Source organism: Ammodytes marinus (assembly GCF_949987685.1).
Source record: "Ammodytes marinus genome assembly, chromosome: 7".
In the NCBI taxonomy this organism is placed as follows: Eukaryota; Metazoa; Chordata; class Actinopteri; order Uranoscopiformes; family Ammodytidae; genus Ammodytes; species Ammodytes marinus.
The window spans coordinates 31,355,743-31,383,647 of NC_137211.1; the positions used below are offsets into that span (position 1 = coordinate 31,355,743).

General features: G+C 39.1%; 1 protein-coding gene across 1 annotated transcript; it reads right to left on the reverse strand.

The window, feature by feature from the left end:
• Positions 1 to 3,316: 3,316 nt before the first annotated feature.
• On the reverse strand, positions 3,317 to 22,623 carry chrna4b (cholinergic receptor, nicotinic, alpha 4b; the record flags this gene model as incomplete). Its single annotated transcript, XM_080031738.1, has 6 exons — positions 3,317 to 3,442; positions 5,008 to 6,442; positions 7,474 to 7,583; positions 7,669 to 7,713; positions 9,493 to 9,644; positions 22,572 to 22,623. 6 exons carry the CDS (start codon positions 22,621 to 22,623, stop codon positions 3,317 to 3,319), a joined length of 1,920 nt encoding a protein of 639 aa, XP_079887864.1.
• Between the last annotated feature and the right edge of the window lie 5,282 nt (positions 22,624 to 27,905).

Consider the following 27,905-nt stretch of genomic DNA (forward strand, 5'->3'; position numbering starts at 1 on the left):
TATGCTCTAATTGTACATTATTTCTTCATAAAGAAGTCTCTCCTCTCACCACGGTCCCTGCTGTGAGGTGTGAACCCCGGCCTCTGCGGTTAAAAGCGCAAGATTTACCCTCAAGACTACCTGAGATTACTTCTAAATAAAGTACAATATTCAATAAATACCACCGTATTCAGCGTTCTACTTCATCAGAACCCCTTCATCCTTATGATGATGCCGGTTTCTGTGTAGTATAAACCCTTTTATATTTGCTTCAGAAAATCTTCCTTTTTTTCTTTTTACGGAAGATATCATTCACAAGTTATTGCTATTCAGTTGTATGCAACTTAGTTTTGTAAACCACCCTTCCTAAAAGATAGAACAGATATACTATTTTCAGAATTTAAACAATCTCGTTAAACCTGGGAAGGTATTTAAACCTATTCTTTTATTTTAAAAGAGTTGGTGTATAAGCATATTCTCTCCTTACAGAGAGGTTCGTTGTATGAGGTTGTGTGTGTTTTAAATCAGTAATGTGCCGTTGTGTGAATCGAATTGTACTTACCTCCCCGAGGACGGAACCATCTCTTTGAAGAAAAACCCTATACCTAAAGTCCTTCTGTTCCAGTTATAAACTAATTCACAACTGAGGCTTTACAACATTTAAGGGATTTTATTTACAAAATACAAGAGAGTATAGGTATATTACATACAATGGACAAGAAAGGAAAAGAAAAGAGGTTATACGCCTATATACTTATTTTCCCCTAATAGATGTTAACTTGGTATATTTTTACCCAAATTTGCCAAAGCACAAGATAATTAAAGTTATTGCATGTTCTCTAATTTAGAGAACATGCCTATCCCTGATCTAAAAAACCCAGAAATCTTTAAAAATTATAAGGACTTAAGGGAAATTGCCACAACAGAGGAGCTATTGTACCCAATATCTCGTTAATTCCATTCACCATTCTATAAGATTTCCTATTATGTCATTCCCATCTAAAGTTTAAGAATGTTTACCAAGTTATCTGTGTCAAGAGATTTAAAGAAGTGTTTTAAAAGACTTTGCCTCTAAGTACTTCGAAGTCCAAAATCTTTCAGAGTATTTTGGACTCACAAAGTATTTCTAAGTGTTTCTTCTGCCTCCATGGTTGAAGGGACAGATAGAGTCTGCTGGAACAGAGTGTGACAAACTATAGGCGTATATAGTCATGACTTGTTCTGCTCCAAACGGGCTGTTATATAGTGAACTGAGAACCAATGAGACTTGGAAGAGAGGGAGGAGTGAAAAAGGAACAGCTGCACGGGGGACCCCGGTAGCCTCCGCCCTCTACTCCTTCCTACTGTATGGCCATATAAGGTCCTTCCCCCTACTACTTCCTATGGCCCTATGGTCCTCCCCCTTCCTCTGGTCAACTTTAACCTGATGAGCCTTCACATTCTATTCTGTTTCATTAAACATTTCCTACTTTTACTTATGACAAAAAGAAATACAAATGTCACAAGATATGCACAAGTAAAACGTTGCATCATGTTCAAGTATCACAACACAGTGCGACATCGTGCCTGCCTGTTTTTCTGGCGAATTCTGCCCTTTCTCTTTCTGCCTGCTGCGACCCATCAATGCCAAACAGTCAGTGGTCGCAATAACCAAGCAAAAAAACTTATTTTAATTAGTGTGTGGTGCTAAAATATGTCAAATAATAGTGAACGCTTGGGAGCCCCCATCCTGCACGTCCTTCTCCTTCACATGCTAACCCGGAAGTCCAATAAAAGTGTTTTTAAAAAGAATTTTAATGATTTCATGACAAACTTTCTATCCAATAGTTTTCAAGACATGACACTCAAAAGCACAAATATCAAGCTGACTTTGGGGCTAGAAAAAAACTCAGGGGATCACCGATAGCATTGGGATTGATTATCATGGAGCCAAGAATATCTTTTCTAAATTGAATGGTAATCCATACAAAGATTGTTGAGATTATGTATTATGGACAAACGCTGTGGGTTGACTGACCAATCACAGAACACTGCCATCCCCTGAGCCAGGTTTTTGGCATGCTAACATAAGTGGTCATTCATTGAGGAATAAATCCTTAAATTCACATCTTACATCGTAAAAAGGTTTTATTTGAACATTGTTAATGCTTATATGCCTATATCGTCTGTCTTGTAATATATAGTGTTTTTTTATGTGTTTAAAAGTGGCTGATGTTATGTGTTGCTCCAACATTGCTCTGTGAGCTTACCAAGACAAATTCCAATTGACAATAGTTTATTAAATCTTGAATAAATTGTTGCAGATTGTATTTCATACTAGACTCCCATCATTCTCTGCCGAGATTTTTCAACATATTGCAACCCAATTAACCTTTGCTTGATAGTTGTAACAGTCTTCTTTAAAATGAATGGTCTAATTCTTAGTGAGTTTTCATTTTTAGCTGCTGCAGATAATGAAAAGATCCATTATGCGAAGCCACAAAAGACAGATCAGCATCAAGGTTAACACAATGTGATTGGTATGAATGAATGTGGTTGGATTGATAAAATCTACAATTGGGTTCATACATTCCTTTTAAAATCAACCTCATTTATAATGAGAATAGTCAGACTTTTCTTTTTATTGTAATGGCCACATTTTTATTGTCACTATTTGTTAAACCTTAGTGGTCGGTGGCTGACAGTAATACACTCTCCTGCTTAATGGCACACTGACCTTAGTTTGGATTCTCTTTTCTTTTTATTTCCTGAATTGGATAAGTATAAAAGGGGCTCATGGTCACCCTTTCACTACTTCCCCATTGCTGGAGACCTTCAACTCATTTGGTTCATCGAGTACAGTTCTCTCTTTTGTTTTGCATGAAAGCCGATTACATTTCCTGTCAGATCCATGTATGGTTTAACAGTATAATGAGTAGTGTACTGTGTAGAGGCTAGAGGAAAATGCAGATGTCTCCCAAATCAATGTGGCAGCTGTTTTATTGAAAATCAACTTTAACTTTAAATAGCAATGCTTTAAATAAACTATTATGGCCTTCAAGAACATGCTTAACAAAAATAAATAAATAACAATTATTTAAATCAGCATTCCATAGTTTTTCTATTCATTGATCAAGCAATGGAACACATGGAATGTACCGCCAGTAAGTGATACAAAGGATAACATCTCAACACAGTATAACCTTTTGATAACCTGGGGCAAGAGCAAGTAGTGACATTTGAAATTTGGAATACAAAGATGAACGAGAAAAACATTCTTATTCTTTTTTAACAATGTAAAATATAGAATTGAAGTCTTCCTTTTAATGTTCTTGGACTCCCTTTCCTTTGAAACAGTTTAGATCATTCCAGCCAGCCAAGGAGGCAGAAATAGTCCCACAGAGCCCAGTATGCACACCAGTACAAACATCCAGAGAAAGATCCGGTCGATGACCATGGCCACATACTTCCAGTCCTCCTTTACCTAGCAGAGAGGGAACACAGAGGAGAGGAACATTTCAGATTGCACACCAGTCCTCTCTGTATACCACCTGTCACTTTTCACCCTTGATTGGTTTCTCTCGAATGGCTGATTTTTTCATTATGAGGCAGCTATCTCCTAAATGTCACTCAATCCTTGCTTGTCTCTCTGATAAAAAATTCAAGGTCAAATTACAGAAGTCCCATATTATCAAAGACATGCCTTTTCCTGCAAAAGATTTAAAGTGCATTGTTATATTGACAAGGGGTTTTGTGATAGGATGCAATAACTTCCGGTAGTTATTTTAGAATAATTGTACACATTTTAAATTGTCTGCCAATCCTCAAAGACATCTTTCTTTTTTTCCAAGTGACTCAGCAGTTAAAGTGCGTTAGTGCTTTGTACTTAAAAGTGTTATGCTGCAGCAGCTTCTTAATTACACATTTTCAGTAATTTATTAAAAATTGAGACGCAGTCTTGGAAATGATCAAGCAACATGAGGTAAAGTTGAAATTGTCACCTCTGATGCTCACTTGCTGTAGTAAACGTTTACTTATGTCAATATGTCCTAGCACCTATTAATCCCGTTTGGTTTGTGTGTATATATGAGTATGTGTATTTATCTTTTTGTATATGTGTTTTTTTTATTAGTATGTATTTATTTGATTGTACTTGCTCGTATGTATTTTGTTAAAGCACTTTGCATTTTTATATCTATCTATCTATCTATCCATCCATCCATCCATCCATCCATCCATCTATCTATCTATCTATCTATCTATCTATCTATCTATCTATCTATCTATCTATCTATCTATCTATCTATCTATCTATCTATCTATCTATCTATCTATCTATCTATCTATCTATCTATCTATCTATCTATCTATCTATCTATCTATCTATCTATCTATCTATCTATCTATCTATTTATCTATAAAGCAAGACATGGCTGTTTGTCTGTGGCTCACATATCTCTCTGACTTTTGGTCAGATAGGCCTGAGATTCCGGATGTGGCATGCGCACGGCACGAGGGTATGCATCCTTGATTTTTAAGTGTTTTGGACCAAATATTTAGAAGTTATCATATTTATATCATCATACTGAAGGCTGCAGTGAGGACGGGCATGCAATAATCCCTGAGAAAAACCTGCCTCCTTCTGATTTGATTGGCTGCTATGTTACTTCCTCATTCCAACAACCTCAACAGTGACTGCCGGGTTCACTTCGCAACCTTTCCACAGACATCACAAACGCCTTAAACCTGTCCGCTTTAGTGTTAAATATCGCACTTAACGCTTTTTTCACTGTAATACAGTTAATGTATAGTTAAACACTACCGCGACAGCGATGTCGTTATCATCAATCAACTGGCAAAGTTGCATGATGATATCTTTACGTTTTAAATGTTATCCTGCTGTGTCTTGCTTTAAGCAACATTGAGTAGGAAGAAGCTCTTATGAGACATGTTTTCCAAATGTGAGCACTACATACACATTTAGAAACTACTATTCTATTAAAACAGCTTTACTTTTTATTAAAACATTTGAATTTTCTTTCTACTCACTGAAAAATCTGCATCCTCTGCCCTGAGATGATCGGCGATGTACTGAACTCCCTCTATAGCGCGATGCATAGCAGGGGAAACAGTTGGACCCATGGCATCCTGTCGGAGCCTGGCTTCTTTAGTGGACTGTGCTGTGAGGGTTTGTGTGAGGTGATCTTTGGAGGCTTGTCTGTTCACTCGCCCTGCCATCCCCATCCCTTCAGACCCTTCAACGTGCACATAGCAGTGCTGGAAGCTGCGGGAACGACACAGGCTCCCGGCTCTCTGAGGAAGCACCTTCTGCTGCTCACATATTTGTTCTACACTGAGGGAGCGTCCGTTTGGAGCCAGGGGGGCCTCTGGAGCTACCCTAGATGGGCTGTGAAGTGGGCCCATGGGCAGCGTCGGGGGTAAGGACAACTGGGAGGAAGATGAGGCTGCAGAGCTGTGTCCACGTAGGGGTTGTTTCTCTGAAAGAACCGAATAATGACCAGATGTAGAACGGCAGTAAAGGTTAGCTTTCAGTGAGTGATCTTCTTGGTCGCGGTCCTCCAGAGGGGAAGAGGATGGGGAAGGCGAGCAGACCAGGATCCCTGGACTGTCGCATTGAGTCCTTGGGATGCTATTCTCTACCTGTCTCAACCCTGCCTCTAAGCCTGTCCAGAAGGCCTGGGAGTTGCCCATAGTAGCGGATATGCTGGTAGGACGGTGCATCATCTCAATCAGCTTCTTGCAGTGCTGCTTGGCCGTGCCCGGCGGACGCTTCATGAAGAGGACTCGAGGCACCAGGTCAAGGAAGACTCTGCGCACCCAGTGAGGCATGCTGTGAGTCTGGGGGGATCTGTGGTGGACGTTCAACACAAAGATGGTGATGACGATAGACAGCGTGACGAAGACCATGGTGAACAGCAGGTATTCACCAATCAGTGGAATGACCAGAGATGTAGAAGGTATGATCTCCGTGATCAGCAGGAGGAATACCGTTAGCGATAGCAACACAGAGATGCACAGGGTGATCTTCTCTCCACATTGCGATGGCAGATAAAAGACCAGCACAGTCAGACAGGAGATGAGGAGGCAAGGAATGATGAGGTTGATGGTGTAGAACAATGGAAGCCTCCGGATGATGAAGAAGTAAGTGATGTCTGCGTAGATTTCCGTGCAGCACTCATATTTTTTGGTATTGTACTTGCCCACCGCATTGACGATGACCCACTCGCCGCTCTCCCAGTAGTCCATCTGGTCCACATCACTGGCCACGTTGATCAGGTCGATCTTGGCGCGGTCGTAGGTCCAAGAACCAAACTTCATCTTGCAGCTTTGCTGGTCGAAAGGGAAAAAAGTCACATCGATACTGCAGGAAGATTTGTAGATGGCTGGGGGCATCCACTTTATCCTGCCGTCACTGAACAGGTGTGCCTTCGTCAGGTGAGTCACTGCAAAGTCGCCGTCAGCGCTTCACAGAAAAGAACAGGTGAGAGGAAATGTGGAAACAGTTTCAAAATCTACATTGCATTTATTTTTGCCTTGTTCAGAAGTTTAATTTTAATTCTTGCGTCATGTTCCTTAAGCAAACTGTTTAGACCGTTAAAGTCTTAAATCCAGTGGATTGTGAATCTTTACTCCAAATATATTCATTGGACAACTTAGCAAAAAATCACTCTCAGCACTATCATTTCTCATACAAAGAGCTATAAATATATTAATTCTCATTAAAACTACAGACTTCCAAAAAGTACACGTTATTACTTTATTGTAATGACTCTTTCTTGCCAAATATAATTTTGTGTTTTAACCTTGTAAAAACCATGCAAGGGGAAACATACACGCCAAAACACAAATCAGCAATGCTGCTTATGTAGCCCCTTTGTCTGATCCAGTATGAAAATATAGTTGCAAAAATACAGTTTATGGCAGTTTGTTCATAATAATTTTGCTCAATACTTTACAAAGACTAGAAAGCTGAGAACACAAATCACAGAATATGGTTTAAGATCCAAAATCTCACTGTCTTTGTTTTTCACTCAAAACCAATTTTAGTAATTCTGTATAATTTCAGCATTTTGAGTGAATGCCTTAAAAAACGCTGATTTCCCTCAGATTTATTTCATTCCAACTACGTGAGCTTCTCACACTGGAAGCTTTTCATCTGAGGCCCTTTGAAAAGCATCCATTTACATTTCATCTTCTAATTCTCAGCCTAATGTATTGCATCGCGGTAGCATGTACCACACTTTATTTGTATCCACATCCATTGAGGCTGACCTTGTTCACATTTATCTTAGCTAAATTATTTCATGACATTGCCACAGGACACAATGTTAGGCTCTACAACAGCTGTCCATCTGTTGGAATTCATTTAACAAAATCTTTAACATTAGTAGCTATATGATTATTTTTACCTTGAAAATAGCAACATTCAAGATCCCACAATCTGCAGAGTTTCTTCACATGAAAGATTCACAAGCGATTGAATCAGTTCCTTACTTGTTGTAGAGGACAATGTCCGGTCTCCAGATGATTTCTGATGGAATACGAATGGAGGTGACATTTTCGTACTCTTCTGGGTTCCATCTGAGTTTGTAATCATTCCATTCCTATGAAAATGAATCATATTCTTTAACTGTCGCTTTATATTGAAATGGATCGTGAGCACTCGTTGTGTCAGTTATCATGACATACTTGCTTGACCCACACATTGGTGGTCATCATCTGGTTCTTCTCATCCTTATTGCATGTAAACAGAAGAAAACATTACATGACATCAATCTTCTTCCAAATGAATTGTATGTCAGTCTGGACTTCATCAAAAAAGCGTTCTACTTTTTCTAGTTACTTATTTTCCATACTGCTACATTCGCTCATGAATAAACTTTATGGTTAAACTGATTAACTTTATGGTTTTTTGGAAAATATACAGAAATATACAATTTCAACACGTTTCAAAAAACAGGGGGTTTAAAAGATTTGAAAAGCTGTGGAATGTTAAAAAAAACACCTGTTTGGAACATTGCTCACATAAACATGTTAACTGGTAACAGGTGAGATTATCATGAATGGATATAAAGGGGCATGCCGTAAAGGTTTTTCACAAGCAATAATGGGGTGAGGCTCAACACTTTGGGAAGAACTGCAGAGGAAAACAGTCCAACAGTTTAAAAACAACATTCCTGCAAAGATTTAAGATTTACACGATCTACAATCCATAATATAATTAAAATATTTTGAGAGTCAGGAGAAATCTTTGCATGTAAGGGGCAAGGTCCAAAATTAAAATGTTATGCCCATGACCTCAGGTGGCACAGCATTAAAAAATTATATGATTTTATAAAGGATTTTACTACATGGGTCATGGAACACTTCAAAAAACCGTTGTCGGTTGAAAATGTCAACAATAATGTCCTCAGTTCCCAAACGCTTACTCAGTGTTGTTAAAAGAAAGGGTGATGTAACACAGTGGTAAACATGCCCCTGTCCCAACTTTTTGGAAACAAACTTGTGTATATTTAAAAAAATATTTCACGTTTATCAGTTTAAATTATGTATTTATACTGTTATTTATTGAATGCATGTCGAAAAGGATTGGGAAATTATTTTTTTATTCACATTTTACATAACGACTTTTTCAGAATTGGGGTTGTACTGTACACATCCGAGACAGATGAATTGTGTTTATACGCAAGGAAAAACATATAAGGTAGTGCATCATGCAAAAACAACCTGACTGTTGTTCATATGCGGCCTTGCTGTCACTGCTAGGAAGCTACTCTCTCCAGCTTGTTTCCAGCAACATCTAATACCCAGACGAAAACACGGCCGGAGAAGACAACTTTCCCCCAGAGCTGACTCCCTGGCAGGCATCTGGAGCAAGCACTGTCGGCTAATTGTGTTTCAACAATCTGGAGGATCCTGCCATCACCAATTCCATCATAAAACTGCACCAGGCAACGTTGCATGGCAAGAAAATGGCAGTTTAAGGTGTTACAAAACAGTTTACCCTTAGTCAACATAAACCCTGCAACATTATTTGAGTAAAATGAAACCTGTATTTTAAGCTGCCATAGTGAGAATAGAGAATAAAATTAATTTTGTTGAGAGCAGCTGCCTGGATCATAACGACAGATTTACTGCCAGTGTTAGCATACTTGACAAGAGAATTTAATTTGGGAAAATAATTCAATCTCTGCTGTGGTTTCATTTCCTCTGATAAGTGATCTGTATATTGAAATGTATCTCTCTAAGATGGATAGGATCTAATCTGGGTTTGGCTGAGTGTGTTGCCTCTGGTGTACCAGGCTGCTGTCTAGCTGTTAGTTAGTGTTACTAACATAACTCCTTAAGAGATAGACAAAACCACAAATTATATATGTATCCATTTTTGTTTCTACTTATTAATTTTTTCAGAGGATATGCTGCAGAAAAAAAAGCTATTCAATTTCAGTGGAATTGTGAAAGTGAAATTGATAAGTAAAAGTGAATTTTGACAAGGCTGTATTGTTTACTCACCACATCAATAAGCTGAGCAATAGACAGTCCAAAGTGGACCAGCACAGTGTCTGTAGTGTTTTTCACAGGCCGGGAGAGCTTGTTGTAATGTGAGAACAGATCCTGGAGCAGCCTCTCTTCAGCGTGGGCATGAGGTCCCACTTGGAGACACACTGAAGGGAGAGAATCAAAGTTTAGACACATACTTTGTTTCCCCAGTAATGCACATGCTTCAGTGAATATTGCTTCTGCTTTGTGCTCATTTTTTCAGTGACTACTGTATAAATACAGCGGGTGAAATAAGTATTGAACACGTCACCATTTTCCTCAGTAAATATATTTCCAAAGGTGCTATTAAGATGACATGTTCACCAGATGTTGGTAACAACCCAAGTAATCCATACATACAAAGAAACCAAAACAAATACGTTCAGAAATTAAGTTATGTGTAATAATGTGAAATGACAGGAAAAAAGTATTGAACACGCTCACTGATATTTATATAATACTTTGTTCCAAAGCCTTTGTTGGCAATGACAGCTTCAAGACGCCTCCTGTATGGAGAAACTAGTCGCAGGCATTGCTCTGGTGTGATTTTGGCCCATTCTTCCACACAAACAGTCTTCAAATCTTGAAGGTTCCGTGGGCCTCTTCTGTGAATCTTAATTTTCAGTTCTTTCCATAGATTTTCAATGGGATTTAAGTCAGGTGATTGGCTGGGCCATTCTAGCAGCTTTATTTTCTTTCTTTGAAACCAATTGAGAGTTTCCTTGGCTGTGTGTTTGGGATCATTGTCTTGCTGAAATGTCCACCCTCGTTTCATCTTCATCATCCTGGTAGAGGGCAGCAGATTTTGGTCGAGAATGTCTCGGTACATTTGCCCATTCATCCTTCCTTCAATTATGTGAAGTTTGCCCGTACCATTTGCTGAAAAGCAGCCCCACACCATGATGTTCCCACCTCCAAACTTCACTGTTGGTATGATGTTTTTAGGATGATGTGCAGTGCCATTTTTCCTCCAAAAATGGTGTACATTATGGCATCCAAACAGTTAAAATTTGCTCTCATCTGATCACACTATATTCTCCCAGTATTTCACTGGCTTTTCCAAATGTTGTGCAGCAAACTTTAAACGAGCTTCAACATGCTTTTTTTTCAGCAATGGAGTCTTGCGTGGTGAGCGCGCATACAGGCCACGGCGGTGGAGTGTATTACTTACTGTTTTCTTTGAGACAACAGTGCCTGCTAATTCCAGGTCTTTTTGAAGCTCTCCACAAGTTGTCCTTGGCTCTTGGACAACTCTTCTGATTATTCTTCTCACTCCTCTGTCAGAAATCTTGCGAGGAGCACCTGATCGAGGCAAATTTATGGTGAAATTATAGTCTTTCCACTTCCGTATTATGGCCCCAACAGTGCTCACTGGAACTTTCAGAAGCTTAGAAATGAGCCTGTAACCACTGCCATCTTTATGTTTTGCAACAATTAGGATGCGAAGGTCTTGGGACAGCTCTTTGCTTTTACCCATCATGAGATGTGTCTTGTGTGACACCTTTGAAATGATACCTTTTTGTAGGCCATCAGTTGGGACTGAAACAGCTGATATAAATGTACACTGACAAGGGGCTGGATTACTTTTTAATTGCTGATAGATTTCACTTGTTGTTTAGGCTTTCCATGCCTTATTGGCACTCCTTTCTTCATGTGTTCAATACTTTTTCCCTGTGTCAGTTCACATTATTACACATAACTTCATTTCTGAACGTATTTGTTTTGGTTCCTTTGTATGTATGGATTACTTGGGTTGTTACCAATGTAAGTGACATTGCAAAATACGTTTTCTTTAAATATGCACAATTAATAATCAATACTTTAATGTTCTGTAATAAATAAATAGATAATAATTCATGTTGGGTTAAAAGGTTAAAATGTTAATATAATGTAACTAAAATCAATGTGTAATGTGTAATCTGAATATTAGAATGTGTTAATGTGCTGCAAGCGCACGGAACTAATCTTTTGTTCCTAGTTTCCCTACGTCATTATTGTTGATCGAAATTGATGCAAAAGCAAGTCCAAGCGTGTGCTCGTTAAGAGCAGCGATATTGTAATACGTTTGTCTCTGATGCTAAAGCAGACGGCCAAGATATAAGACTGTAACAAGGACAGTTAAAAGAACTTTCAACGAACCTCTTTTCACAACAAGCGGCCAGCGAGGTATTTTATTTCATAATTTTAAAGCACTTTATTTCCTGTATTATGCATGTAGCTTTCACGTGCCAATTAGTGTCATATTTCTGTGTTTATTTCATGCTTATGTAACTGCTGTATAATTCGCTGATTTGCCGTTCTGTATTATGTTTATTTGTGATAGTTTTCACGGCGTAAAGGAGTAAAGAATCACGAGAGCCGCGTGATCATTGTGTGGATGCAACGTGCCATTAAAGTTCGCCCGTTTCAAAGAAGCCGACCTGTGTCTGTGTGTTGTGACTAGAGCTACAACCAACATCTGGTGAAAATTTCATGTTAATAGGACCTTTGGAAATATATTTACTGAGGAAAATGGTGACGTGTTCAATACTTATTTCACCCGCTGTATATGTGGGTGGATGACATTGCTTTTTTTTTTTTTGTTCCAAGCGTCAAACACATATTTAAAAAAAACATGTATTAGTCAAAAAAATGTCCTATGTTGTTCAGACCATGTTGCTTTATGTTAACACAATGAACATTAATGTTATCACTCATTTTCATGGTTATTAACCAAACATGAAAAAGGTCATATTGGTTGACTGTCCCAACATTTCACACATTTCAGACTTGAATAAAACTAAGAAAAACAAAAGCTTTTTTTTTTAAAGTACTGAAGGATCTCAGAGATGTGTTTTTGGGAGTAGGTTCCTTTCAAAGTCTAAGTACAATATTTTGAGTTACCTATGATTAAATTGATTTTGTCCCTGAAATCACCAAATTGTAATATTATGACGTGCAATTGTTTGGACACCTTTTGGGTGGAGAGGTCCCATTTCGATCTAGGGCTGTGGCTGTGTTCGGACTGCCATACTAGCGTCCTACATCCTACATACTCACCATCTATATACTGCATACTGTCTACTCAAAGATCGATTGTGTATGCGAGGTACGTCGAAACGTTTTCAGTTGAAGTATACTCAAGCAATGAAGAATTTCTTCTTCTTCTTGTAAGATTCAGGCAGTTTAGACGCTATTTAGCGTATAACCGCCCTCTACAGGTTAGACATTGAACTAGATTTTTACAGTCCTGTGTTCATCATCTGCGTTTTAGACCTCTTATTTTATAATTATGTTTCGAGGCGGAGGATCCCTCCGACGCTCATCAGACAGCTCATCACAGCACTCAGCTGTCTGTGAGTTGAGCTGGACGAGCCGCGGTGTGTGGAACAGCGATCTGTTCTGATCTCTCTCCACTATCAGACTCACAACACTCATTTCACTTAGTGACTCTAATGTTGTTAGGTATTTATCTTCATCTCTTATCTATTGTAAGAGTTTTATGAATGACTGCACGTACAGTTGTCAGATCGCGGACCCCAAACAATGTCGTTGCCTAGCAACTTGCTCGAAAATATTTCATTTTCCTGGGCGGGTAGAATTGACCCAGTGCATTGTGGGGCGGTTGAGTAGGAAAAGTATCCAATCGATCCATACCCAAAATCTTCCCGGAAATTAGTACTCATCTGGGAATTTCTCGCATACCCAAACTCGCATACCCAATCTCGCATACCCAACCGTCACATACTCAAATTGAAGTCAAAATTAGTATGACTAGGAGGTTAGTATGGCTTTCCGAACACAGCCCACAAGTACAGAAAACATCTCAGAAGGACCAGGGCATGCTGGCTGTTGTCTTTTTTTCTATAAATCAAATCTTTACAGCACTCCCACTTCAGTATCCATTCTCAGCGTCTTTTAGAGTGACGCTTTTATACTAAACGACAAAGACAAATCCCTTTTTTGTCATTACTACAATTATATATACTGTATGTTATGCATAACAACTTTATGAATACAGTTGTTATGCTGTAAGCATGCTATCAAAAATGACAGAGCAGAAAATGGTCTGAAATGCATGAAACCTCATATGGCGTGACACTATATCATATTGTGTGACAGGTTTTGTTTGTCAAACAATATGATCTATTGGTCACATTATATGATATGAACTGTATTTTCTAGGGCTGTCAAATTAACGCGGTAATTTCGATTAATTAATCACAGAAAAATTAACGCGATTAATCGCACTTCTATAATGCCCTTTGACCCGGTGCAAAAGTGGTGCGCAGCTGCACCGGTAGCCAATTGCTTACACGGCCCGCACGGGTACAAGGGAGAAAAGTAAAGAGAGAAGCAGGGGAAAGGGGCCGAGGGCTCTATGGACGGTTTATGGGATGCTTCGGGCAAGTAAGCATGAAGGTAGGAAGACATCTTACTTTATTCTCTGCAGTGTCTGTGCATTATTGATTTAGTGGGTGCAACAATGTAGGTTCAAAACAGTATCTCTCAATCTTCCTCCGTGTGTCTCAATTTTGTTTGCTAGCTGTCTCATCTCCCGCATAAATGGACACCCGCCCCGTGTGTGTGTGTGTCAATATTTTTGCCTATGAGTACGACGATGGTCAATGAATCGGCTCAGTTGTGGGAGATGGAAAGTCGTCATTTAGTCTGCTTGTTTTTTTTGAGAAAATTCTGCGCTAGTTCCTAATTTTACTTCATGTAGAAACCTGACTGAGGGGAGGAGACAGAAGTTACGAGAGACGGAGAGCGAGAGAAGCAAACTGTAGTAGGCTATACAGCCGTTTATAAACAAGCATAAAATTGTCATAAAAGTATGCGATTAATTTAGATTAATTAATCACAGAGCCTGTAATTCATTAGATAAAACATTTAAATCGCTTGACAGCCCTAGTATTTTCTTACACATAAAATGATTATTCACCTGAGTTAAGACTTTACGTAGTTAAGACTTGTATTTTATAGCTAATAAATCATTTAAATGTATGTTTTGTCTTTTATTGTTTTCCTTTTTTGGTCTATCATCACTTGTCTTAAATTGGGCGATGATTAAAGGTTCAGTAAGCGGAATGGTCAGTTTAGCTAACTTCCTGTCACTGACTGCAGTTAGCAGTCCCCCTCCCTCGTCCCCACGTCACCACATTAATGCACTGCGGTCTTCAAACAGCAAATTATCTAGCATCATCTCAGATAAGTAAGTGTGATAAAACATGATAAAAACCATCAAAACAGACATTGGGAAGGATTTTTACCTACTCCGCCATTGTAGGCGCATAAACATTCACCGATCTGTCGCTCTGTGTGTGCACCGGCAGTGAGACGGGTGCCGGTTTGTAGCGTTCTCTCTTCTGATTGGACATCAGTTTCGGGATCCCCAAAAAGTTTATTTGCCGATTACATGAAGAGCGGGTGACTGAAAGATCGGCTTTATGAAACGCGCACACTATGTAAGTATCACTGTATAGTATGAATAAAGAGCGATTTAACACTTATATTAACATAAATAAATCGCTCGTTTCCACATATGTACATTCTCGTATGCGATCCAACTGGATCCGACCGAAAGTCCACTCATTCCTGTGATTCTCCGTAATGTCCGTTTGCCTCCGAAACTCCTCCCATCCGTAATATTTTTGTCCTGTTTCTGTCCGGTATCCGTATTATATAAGTTCAAATAATTTAACTTTTTACGTGGATTACGGAGAGACCGTATGTAAGTTTTGCTAGGTTAGCTTACATGCGATGTCCTTCCACTCAGTTAATGTTGATTGTCAAGTCAGTTAGATGATTAAAAAGTACTTGTTCGGGGGCGCCCTTAGCTCAGTTGGTAGGGCCCATGGGCCTCGCCAGCAGCGGACCTGGGTTCGATTCCGGCCCGCGGTCGTTCTCTGGATGTCATTCCCCTCTCTGCCCCATTTCAACTCTGTCTCTACACCAGTGGTTCTCAATTATTTTCTGTCATGCCCCCCCTAGGGGACAGAATTTTTTTCGCACACCCCCCCTTAATTGAAATACTATTGAGAGCCTGTTAATATTTATTTGTTTATCTGTACAAAACCACTGTATGAGTTTCTGGCACGAGCATTCTGCATACAATCACCTTATTATCAAATTAGATAACAAAAATTAGCTGAGATAACTTCTGCAGCAAAAATATTCAAAGTTCAGTTTATTAGCTCAATTTGTAACATTTAAACAAGACTGCTCAGTCTATGTGAATCTCAAGACAGAGAAACAAGAGCAAATGATTCACTAAGGTTTGCATTTCATTCAAAACATTTTTAAACTGTAAACATAGTTTACAGTGTTTTTTTATTATTATAGGCCAATAGGCCTTCTGTGATGCAATAACCAATAATTCATTAATGTTATTATTAGTCTACTTGCTTGATTTCTTTTTAAATAGCCTACACAGAGACACTTGGATACACATGTGGACATTTATTTACTGCAAATCGCGCGGATATGACCATACACAAGCACACATCACGCTTGCTAGCACTTAAAAAACTTGGTCAGTTGGAAATCAAGGCAGCCCAATAAAGATAAGATGAAGAATTGTGATAAAACCAGTATACATAAGAAAAGTATATATGTATTTTAATTTAAATACAAAGATGTTCATGTCACACACCATATGACAATTTAAAGCACAGACTCAACAAATTGGTGAATAAATACATATTTCAATTACAAATCTAAAAGACCACATACATTTCTCAAAATGTATGTGGTCTCAATAATTCTCATGTCAAATATTTGATTAATTATTTTTAATCTTTTTTTTCTGGTTTATCCAGACCCATATCTAGAACGGTGTAGGGTCTGGCCACGATCAATAGACCTTTCCAACTCCGCCCATATCAGAAAGAACGATTTGATTGGTAGCTCAGGATTTATTGACATATTAAATGAGCTTCAATGGAGAGTGTCCAGACCAACAGGCTCAGCAAATTTAATTTGCCAGCGCCTAGCGGCAAGTCTGGATTTCCAGGCTAGGCCTATACTGTATGTCATCCACCCATATATCACCAGCTAGAACTGTTTGAACTGCACATCTATGTATGAAGTAGAAACCATAGTTCCAAATGCATAAAGGTAAAGCTATAGAATGAAACTTAAGTGGCCTCCTTGAGGAATACTGAGTAATTAGAACAACACTTTTGGCGCATCTTAATTAGGTAAGCCTTTGGTGATCATGAATTGTATCCCCTCTGCTGTATGTCCAGGTTTGTATACTCTGGCCAGTGAGAAATACAGAGAGTTTTGTGGAGCTGATAGGCTTAATCAATTGTGTGTCGATTCCTTTGCTGATGGCTTGAATGTAACCAACATTTATTTATATGAAAAAGTTCCGTACTATGGCTACCTTAAAATTATTCTCTACTGTCTACAATACATTACATCTATTGTGGATTATCCGGAGCAGCCATGCCAACTGAATGATTGTACATACAGAGTCTAATCTAAAAGGAGGGTGACCTCTATTATACAAGTGGCGTATGGTTACATGAGACGAGATGTATCTGAGAGACGAGACAAACAGGGTGGGGGAGGATGGGGGGAGGAGGCGGAAAACGAGAAAGGATGAATCTGAATGTGAGGACATCCATTGTGTCTGATGGAGAGCGATCTGTCCAGACATCTCATGCCTTCCTCTGTCTGCCACTGTAATGGAAGACACACACACACACACACACACACACACACACACACACACACACACACACACACACACACACACACACACACACACACTGAGGATGACCTAACGAGGACTGGGAACAATTAAAGAGAGGTGAACGTACCAAGGCTCTCACAGTACTATGTCCTTTGTATTGCAATCCAAAGGATTTTGTTCAGATTAAATTAGGCCTTTTCTATTCTAGATATGGTGTATGTATCAGTATCGGAAATTCAATGGCACAGCAATACATCATCACTTTTATATTGATATGCCTGACACAAGACCTACTGCATTTTTCAATGCCTTTCTTCTAGTCTGTGGGGCATATTGTTTATTGTACAACATGTAAATTATGCGGGAGCTCGAAGGTGTTTTTTACGACCTCGTTAAAACTTCAGTCATGTGATTGCACAGAAGGTGAATCTACCTATATATCTTGTCCTCTTAAAACAGGTACACAGGTATTGGTGTCATGCTGCAGGCTTTCCTCTCCGGTCCTACCACCCACTCAATCACAGCTGATGGCTTGTCCTTCAGTTGCTTGAAAACTGGCATCCTCAATTTTTAAAGGCTCTGTCTGGGATCAATATCTTATTAAATGGATACAGTTTCTTTTTTTCTCCGTCTATGTCTTCTCTTCCCTTTTTTTACAGCTGAATCTGTTTGACATGTCCAGATGTCCAATAACCTTGAAATGCCTCTACCTTTTCAAACGAGAAAAAAAACGACAAAAGAAAGGTAAAGAAAAGATCACATCAGCTCTGAGTGAATGTGGAATGCAAAGGGACGCTCCAGTAGATTCTAAAGCAGCCTGGCAACTAATAGGTTTGGATGTGGAGGGGGGAGGCTCGCAGGGTGCCATGACTTTGACAATGGACAATGGGTCAAAGCAGTAATGTGTGCGAGAGAGAAGGTAATCATGGAATGGGTTTGGAATGGGTGTGCTTTACATGACACTATAGATCCTGTACACTACTGTTAGCAGCCAACGATGGAGAAACATTTTCGTAACAAAACATTACATTTGAGTTGATAGTCTTATAGTTACTCGACTTACTTTATTATCGTTATCCAGGATGCTTTGAATTGTTGGCCAACCACTATTACTGAATTTTTCATTTTTCATTTAACTTTTATTTATCCTCGAGAGACCAATTGAGGGGTGACCCTCATTTACAATGACGTCGAGTTAAATGAATGAATGAATTGATTAATTAATTAATTCATATTTTATTTACGTTTCTGGTCATTGACATGACCCACATGGAATTATACAGACGCATTAACTCACTAACCAAGCCTTCCCTCCATTATCCACCAACACAATACATTCACAACAACCACAAATGCATTTAAACAGAGACCATCCAACAATAAAGCCCCACGGTATATTCTATAAGCATATTTGTGCAAACATTCAAAATCAAGCAAGATAAATAATGTGAATCAACCAAAAAAAGTAACTTAAATCTGATAAAAACTTCTATTGATATTTATGTGCTGGTATTATCCAGTTTTGCAAAGCACAAGAATCTGTGTATCGTTTTCGTTCAATCCATATCCATTTGGAAAACAAAATATGAAAAACCCAAAAAATATATATATTTAATTTTAATTTTTTTTTATTTTCTATGTTTCCTTAACACAAAGCAAATGGGAAATGAGACAAACAGAAAATGTAAAAAATTAGCATTTTTATTTGTGAAATTCAAAATAATCATTGAATAATCAGCGGGCTGCACAATGACACGAGCTATGTGCGGCCAGCGCCGTGATGGCTCTGACCCATTTTCTGGCCGTGGCTATCTCCGTCCGGCATAAATCCTGACTACTGTCAGTAGACTAGTGGAAACACATGGCAGATCTAGTTGGGTAACCACGCCGAACCAAACTGTGCTGCTCAGAGGAAACAATCTAAACATCGACAGAAACATCTGCTATTGGTCGCTAGATCCACATCAACAGCTCATCATATGAACCATCCACATCAAAACTGGACAAACCACCAAATGTTTAAGATATTTTGGCAGGCTGAAGCTCAAAGATAGCTTTACCCCCGATAATAAGTAAGTCCCCGCGGCTGACTATGCTCACTGTCTGTCCTACCATCAAGTGCTTTATTTTACAAATAGCCTAGCCCAATTCAGATAATTAATTACCTTGGACAATAGCCGGACAAGTTTCTTCTTTCCTCAACAAATATGGACACACACACACACACACACACACAAACAAAAACACGCAACAGCCCCGGCTGGTTCTGTGTTCCTTACTGTCATTGTCTGTGACACTTTAAGGTGTTAAAGCTCACATATTATGCACTTTGCTGTCAATTTTATATGGTCTAAGTAGTCCCTAATACTTTTTTTTTTTTTTTTTTTAAACCCGTTCAGATCATTTATTGTAGCAAGCCTCTATATACCCTGATTGTCCTCTGGTCTCAGGATGACCTATATTTGTGCGATCTGGCTGGCCCCTCCCACCTCTCTGCCGGGCTTTCTTTATATGTCCATGGGGCTCTCCCACCGTCTCTGCCGTGCTCTCGCGATACTAGAGAGACACTGCGTGACTGCGAACACAGTGTTAACCGGCCGGAGCTAAGCCATACTTTGAGAACAGTTTGACATGACCTGACATGATTAAAACCAGTGAAAACAGTAGCTTCAAAGTTTGATTTCTACAGGAATATCTTCCAATCCTTTGTCATGTTAAAAACGAGTCATTTTCAGACTGCTGTGGGGAATATAAACAGCGTGTTATGAGCAAAACTTGGTGCTACAACCGAAGCTACATGGGCGCTAACGCTAAAAATAAGACTCAGACGATAAAATAAACTAAAAATACCACTAAAATCAGTGAAAAAAATATCTTCAAAGTTGACTTCCACACTATTAAGTTCCAATCCTTTGTCCTGTTAAAAACGAGGCATTTCCAGACTAGTGTGGGTAATAGAATTATGTTTTTATGAGCAAAAGCTGAATGCTTGTCCCAAAGCTAAATAGTTATACACCAGTCAGGCAAAAATACCAATAAAAACATTTCTTTCAGTTTCACCACAAGTAGCTTCCTATCCGTTGTGTTATTAAAAAACGAGGCATAGACTGCTGTGGTTAAGATAAATTAGGGGAGTATGAGCAAAAGCATTCTGTGTTGGTGTATGTAACATTCAAGCTGTAGGCTACTATGGGCATCTTGTCGCTTAGGGGGAAAGCAACATGGCTGTCACTCGGAACATTTTCCATCGGATCTCGGGCCGTGGACCAATAAGAAATGGGGGGAGGGGAGTTATCATAGACTACTGCTAATGTGGGGGGGAAGCATGGACATATAAAGAAAATATGGGGATGTGGCTGTGCCGACTATTACGTAATAGTCGGCGAGAATTCTGACTGGAGTATATTGGGGGGGAGGGGTGGGGGTTTCAGAAAGGGGGAGAGTGAGAAAAGGAGAGATTGTTATTTTTTTTACATTTTGGCAGTCTCTAGGCACACCGTGAACCCATGGATATGTTGGAACACATTTAAAAAGTGCATTTAGCATAATATGTGACCTTTAAGCTAAAAATGTGTTGAGCCTGCTGTCTTCTCCTCGATCTTTTTTTCAAATAGGCCTAATCAGCGATCGATCGTTTCATTTGTACACAGAGACTGTGCACATTTACGCACTGGGTTTCCCACAGAACGGCAGGAGAGGAAAGAATTAATGAAGGAAGAGTAAAAAAATCGTAATCATAATTTTATTAGATGATTATGGGTCCCCTGGTAGTCAGGGACCCAAGGCAATTGCCTACCCTTGCCTAATGGCTAAGTTGGCAAAATGTATTTTTCAAAATCTTAAAATTTAGGCCATTATTCTCATACGTGATATCCTGGTCATGAACTGTGTTTATAAAGAGAGAAAAGTGTGATTTTTGTACAATATATAATGTAGATGAAAGGTTGATTATTAAAACAAACAGGTCACTTTTTAGTTTTTCATGTTTTGATTTCAAAACGGACAGAACGGAAGATACAAGCACAAGCGGTTTCACCCTGCTTTGTTTGTTTGTCAGAGCTACTGGACCCATGAGTTCCTCATTTGATCAATGTACTCTCATAGTACCATACTGCCCCTCAAGGGATACATTGGCCTATGAAGAACAATACAAAAAAACTAAGGAGTATAAAAAGGTGTACAACTCAAACCCTCAAACAGCATCAATCCAGCCAAACAACAAATATATATTACAAATACGCAAAAACGTATTATTTCACATCTATTTCACAAATAAAGGACAGGAAACAATAAATATAAAATATGTTTGCAAACAAGTTAATGTCCATTTTGAGGCCCTGCCCCTGAACCATGCAGATAGAACTCGTCACCAGCGGAAGCGTTCCACTTCCTTATCCCATGAAAACATCCATTAGTTTATTTTTGTCATTGAGGTTGCATTATGGCTCATTTAGTCAGATTAGCCTTCAGGAAAAAATCGAATAAAATCCTTGCTGTTTCAATGGGAATGGAGATTCAACTGGGACTGTATGGAAAAGATTGTGGTAGCCAGGTCAGCTGAATTATTTATTAATATGTTTAAAAAAATTAAAAAGCAAGAACTGTTAACAGTTATAGGAAAACCGCAATACCATCCCTTTCATATTCTTATAATCATGGCATCATGGGAAAGTAGGCACAAGGGGTGACAATAGTCGACTATTCGACCGGTGGACCCTAATTCCACTGCCAATCTCACAGTCGCAAAATGTGGCTATGATGAAACAAGGATTGTTCTATTCCGGCTACATGGGGGTTCTGAATATCTGATTTAACATGGAATTGCTTTGTTTTGACAAATAAATCATGATACTCGGTCTATCGTGGTACAAATATCAACCTATTATATTGTTAATAAAAATGTAATAAATAATTTTGCCAAATCAACAATACAAACTGTGTTTGTACCTTGATCAAGGAGCAGGAAAAAAAGCATGATTTAACGATTAGTCGACTATAGGCAAGTTTCGACTAATGAGATTCAACAATGTCAATTCTTAGCAGGCAATCCTTTTTTAAGTAGTGCACTGCTCAACATATACACTTCTTACAACCACTGAATGAGTAAACCAAGACATCAACTGCTTTAGTGCTAGGTGACAGCAATAATTTCGCCCCGGGAATGAATTTCAATAATATGCAATTTGTGATGTCAGAGTTAAGTTGAAACACCTTCCTCTGATCACCCATTAAAGATACATTAGCCTTTTGAAACCCTTTTCTCTGATATTGCATTTTCCTCCCACCTAAACATTTTTTTGCAAGGTCTCTGATATTGATGGGGAGAAAAAAAGACAGGCAGTTGTAACTGACAGACAGGGATCGGGTTTACCTTGTAAAGGAAGAGTGAAGGAAAGTAAGCTCAAACATTTGTATATATCCATGGTGCCAACTGTATATAGTATCCCAGTGTATGAGTCAACTCCCTCCAATTTCTGCTGGATTTCAGTCCCAATGGTCAGTCATAGGTCCTGTAACAACAGAGTCTGAGGGTAAATAGGCTGATGAAGAGGTCATGTTGGTGTGTGCGTGTGTGTGTCAGCCAAGGGCCTGCTGTCCATCCGTCTCTTGTGTCCAATCTGACCATAGGTAAATCAAGCCCCACAGTGTAGTCTCCCTCATCCAACACTTAGGAGTTCCTCTGCTCTGCTGGAAGCCTATGTACAAAGTGTGGCTTCTTTTCCAGCCTCCCTGTTCACATTGCTCCCTCCCTCGCCTCTCATCTCTCCGCCTCCTCATCTCTCTCTCTCTCTCTCTCATGCGCGCACACACACACACACACACAAACACACACACCTCATTTCACTCTGGGGTTGATCTACGAAGATCCAAAATAAAGAGTGCTGAACTGCGTGAGCATTCTAAACATTGCACTTTCTGGTTTGTGGGCGTTCTGCATGTGATTAAATGTGCAAATGGCAACGGTTGCAATCATGTTAGAGGAAGTAGATCTAAATGAGGGTTTAGCGTGTGTTACTGGTTTCTGTGTTTGGATAGAGAGTGACAGCAAGCGCTAAGAGAAATGTAATGCCATGGAATTAGAGGTGTTATAGGAAGAGGAAAACACATTCACTGGTGAGCTAGAGCCAATTAATATTACTCAATGAAACGTGATATAGGAGAGTATCTGTGAGAAAATAAATGCTGTGGGGAAAACAAGGACTGACAACATTAAAGAATATGGCAGGACATTAGAAGAAGAACAAAATAACAAATATCTTATTAAAGCCTCTGCAAATAAAACTGGTTGAACATGAGTGGCTCCTGTTTGGCTTCCTTCTGTGCGTCCAGTGTGTGTAACACCCTGCAAAGGGGAGGAGTGAATAATAACGCTTGACACGGAGGAAACAAATCAATCATTCCTAAATACACACTGAGCTTACAAACTAATATATGCACCATGTGTGTTTTACTTTAACCAAACTCAAACATGGTCTCATGGCGCACTCTACTGGACATGGCTGAATAGCAGTTTAACGGACTTTACACTAATCAATACAGCAATTTATCACAAAGGCTTTTAACAATGCTTTTAACCTCTAAATTCAGTCACAATGTTAACAAAATACAAACAAAACATATTAGCAAACATATTCTAGAGTTTATTACCATTAATATTCATATTCATAACTGAAAAGGGGAGAAGTAAATAATCACGCTTGACACGTTGCCCTCTCTGTCATTGCTCCGACAAGAATGAGGCATTATGGCGGAGAGCTCCCCTTCTGGAAGTGGTAGGCATAGCTAATCGATCGCAGGTACTCAAAAATGTATCTTAATACTCTTTTAAACACGTTTTTAAACAGTTTTACAACATTTTAACCTCTTTTTACAGGACATGTTTTACAGGACTTTTTAAACATAATGGCTATGAACTATTTACGGGTAAATTCTCTTAAAAAGCTGAATTTCTTATTGTGCTTACAATATTACAACAATAGATTTCTTATGAATTCAATAAAAATCAATCTGTTACATGCACACCTAATGATGCCTGACATAACATTAAGGACCGCACACATATTCAGGCTAATTATTTTGTATGCATGTGTGCAGCAGAGTTTCTTGTATTTCAGTGATTCTTGAGAACCGGGACAAAAGGCTGGGAAAAAATTTAACTGCTGTTATCTTTAAAAATAAAAATATTTAAAATTGTAGATGTTATTAGGGATTAAGAATAGAATGTCTGGAGCACAATTATCCCCTTAAATTTAATTTTATTATTATTATGTCAAATATATGACACTTGTTATCTTCTCATGACGTCAAAAACAGTGTGTCCACAGAGAAGGTTTCAATCTTTCATATGCAATAAATTTGCAATATTAAAAATGTAGTTTAATGATTAAAAAGAGCTTTTTTCATCAAAGGCAACACTAAATAATCTCACATATCAATAATTTTTTTTCTACAACACATTCATGTTTTATAAGGTTTCTAAGTGGGGGGACACTTTTTGTCACCACCGTCAGACATTTCATTAAAATTTAATAAAATCAGGCAATATGAGGGGCAGCTGTCTCCGTGAAGGACCTATTGTCACAAGCTATAGCTGAATCTCAATTCAGGGGTTGCGGTCTACGAAGGCTGCATTTGAAGACCGATTGTGTCATAGCGGCGCGCAAAGGCTTGTTCCATTTGCAACGATTTGCAAGGCTCCTTCATATGCGGCCGAGAAATGCAGCCTTCAAAACCGTGAAACGAAGGCTGCATTTCTCGGCCGCATATGAAGGAGACATATCCCAAGATCCATTGCGTTTTTTTCAGAGATGGCATAAAATAAAATAAAAAATAACAAAACAGCAACGTGTTGCTCCATCTTCTTAACTTTTATCTTCCTTTCTTTTTTTCTTGTACTTTTTTTTCTTTTCGTCTGGTAGGCAACTTCTTTTTCTTTTTTCCTCCGTTGACAAGGCTGTTTCCGTTGGCAGCAATCAGGGTTGCTAGGCAGCACAGGAGCGGCGAGTCGTCACGCAAGGTAACGGCTTGTTACGCAAACCGGAAATGCTCGTAAACGGAGACCTGCGGAGACCGTCTCGTTTAACAACGCTCGTTCGACCTTCGAATCGGCCTTCACAGGCTATAGCCTTCATAGACCATGTCCTTCCAAGGACGCGGTCTCTGTAATGGGATACAGCTTATCTGTGCAGAGTACATTAGAGTCAGACAGGCTCTGATTAGTGTTGTAGTTTTAGAATATTTTACATTGCAAATCTTGAAAGTCCTGCGTCACAACCATGATACGTCAACACCGACTCTGAAGAAGTTATATGAAATGTTTCGATAATTTAATTTTCCTAGTAGTTCATACTAGCACCTATCATCAACAGAAAAAACCAAACTGCTACTAGAAAAACTCTATTTGTTCTGTTTAAGAAACGTTAAATATGTCAACACCGTCAGATATCAAAAACATATATATTCATATACATTTTGGAAATATGTTGTGTGGCTCTATCAGTTTTGGTGAATATTTGTGATCACTATACATCTCATGGGTCTAGCATAAAATGAGGGAACATTTATTTGTGTTTTTTGGTGTCTGACAGAGTTGACACAAAATAAGGAATGGCAAGCTAAAAAGCCTATGTTAAGAAGGAGAAGCAAGGTAAAAAGTCAATTTTGATAAAAAGGATAAAAGCTGGGAGGTTGTGTCAAAGCTTAGCTCAGTAGCTTAGTATATGTTGGAAACATACATGTAATTTAATTTTCCTAAACATAGGGTTTGTATTTTTTCAACATTGCACCCTGTTTTGTCCCACTTCTCAAGAATCACTGATATACAGTGTATGAACTAGATACTATTGACGCTGCACACACACACACACACACACACACTTTCTATTGACTCCCGCTCTGATTCGAGCATTAAAGTATCCGTTGAGATGTCCCACTGTAAATAGTCCAGTGAACAGCGCTGTGTGTCTTTTGGCTAGAGGGATCTATTTGCAGACCTATGGGGGAGTCGAGGCTCCACTGTAGAATAGAAATACGTCACGGTTCTTCTTCTTCTTTATTGGCGTTTTATGGCGGTTGGCATCCGCAGTAGTTGCATTACCGCCACCTACTGGATAAGTAAAGTCACGGTTCTAACCTCTCCCTGTCCCCTTACCCTAACACTTACCACCCAGCTGTGATGCCTGGCCCTTATTGCCAAAACAATATAAATCAAACTTTTTTTTATGTTTTTACTTCCTTATTCAAGTGAAGGTGACGTATTTCCGGTTCTACAATGGAGCTCCGCTCCCCCATGGGTCTGTGAGTAGATACTCTTGCTTTTTGCAAACCAGTTGATTTGTATGCGAGTGGTGTTAGTTGTGTGCAGCGATGCCTATCAAAAGTCCAGGGAGTCATTGGACCTCTGGAAAACTCTTATCCTATCACAGCCCAGACCTTCACCGGTTGTCAACTTCTTCCATTTTTCCACCGGGAATCTTACACAAAAATACAGATTAATCTTTCACTGAAACCTCACTGTGCTGGGCTGCGAGCTTCCTCCTCTACAGAGTTTCTACGTCAGCAAAGCTCAGAGTCAAGGCTGGCCATCTATTGAGACAGTTACTGTAGTCCGAAATCTATTAACTTTCTTTAGTAATGCCGACATGTCATGTTTTTATGACACAAAGAAAGAGAATAACTGGAGATACTTTAACAAAAGAACTTTGACTGGAGTGCCATGTAATGCAGAAAATAGCTTTTGAATTTTTGACAGTTCTGTCTGACTGTGTTAGAGTGAAACAGAAGAGGAGATATATTTGCTGCTGAAGATGTCTTTGTCATGAAGTTCCTCTGTTCAATACACGTTGAGCCCACAGAGAAAAGCCTCTGCTGTGTGTACACATTGATTTTTTTCTAATCAAACACACAGCGCTCTTGATCCGGTGATGACTAACAGTGACTTGACAGATGAAGAGCGCCGCCACAGTGCAGATGTACTGTATATTTATACCATCAAGAGATTTGATAGCTGATGATTGAGTTGGACTGATGACAGGAGTCCAGCAGGAATTTCTAAGTAGAACAATGCAGCAGCAGAGGGGCCATGCCAGGGAAGAGGAAATGTCACTTTCACTAAAGGGCAGAGTGCACAAACAGTCCAGCACGGTGGCTGACATGTGCATTAGTTTATCTCACACACACCCCCACACAGACACATAAGCTCCCAGTGTGAGTCCCCCTCAGCCCATGAGAAAATCTTAACAACTATTGGATGGTTTGATGAGATTGTGTCCACACATTCATGTGACCATGAACATGTTTTATTAAGCATCTTCATCGGGTCAGCATTTGATTGAAGAGGGAATACCTGCAGAACTAATGATTTTCTGTTTAGTGTAAACTAGTAAATGTTAAAGAGAAAAATAGAGAAAAAAACACAATGTTCCCACTGAGAAAAATATGATGCCCTGTCTGTGCATGTTATTTTATATCCTAAAGTCAGGCCGAGCCCTTCCCACTTTCCGTCCATTATTAAAAGGCAGCCCCTGATTAGTTCATGTAGTCGTCAATATAGCCTCCAGTCAGACCGGATCCCTCCCCACTTTCTGTCTGTAAGTGGAAGGCAGCCCCTGATTGATTCTTGTATTTGTTGACATCAACATGATTCAACGAAAAGCTCTTGAGATATGGCTGGTCATCAGAAGCTGCCTTCCACTATAAGGGACAA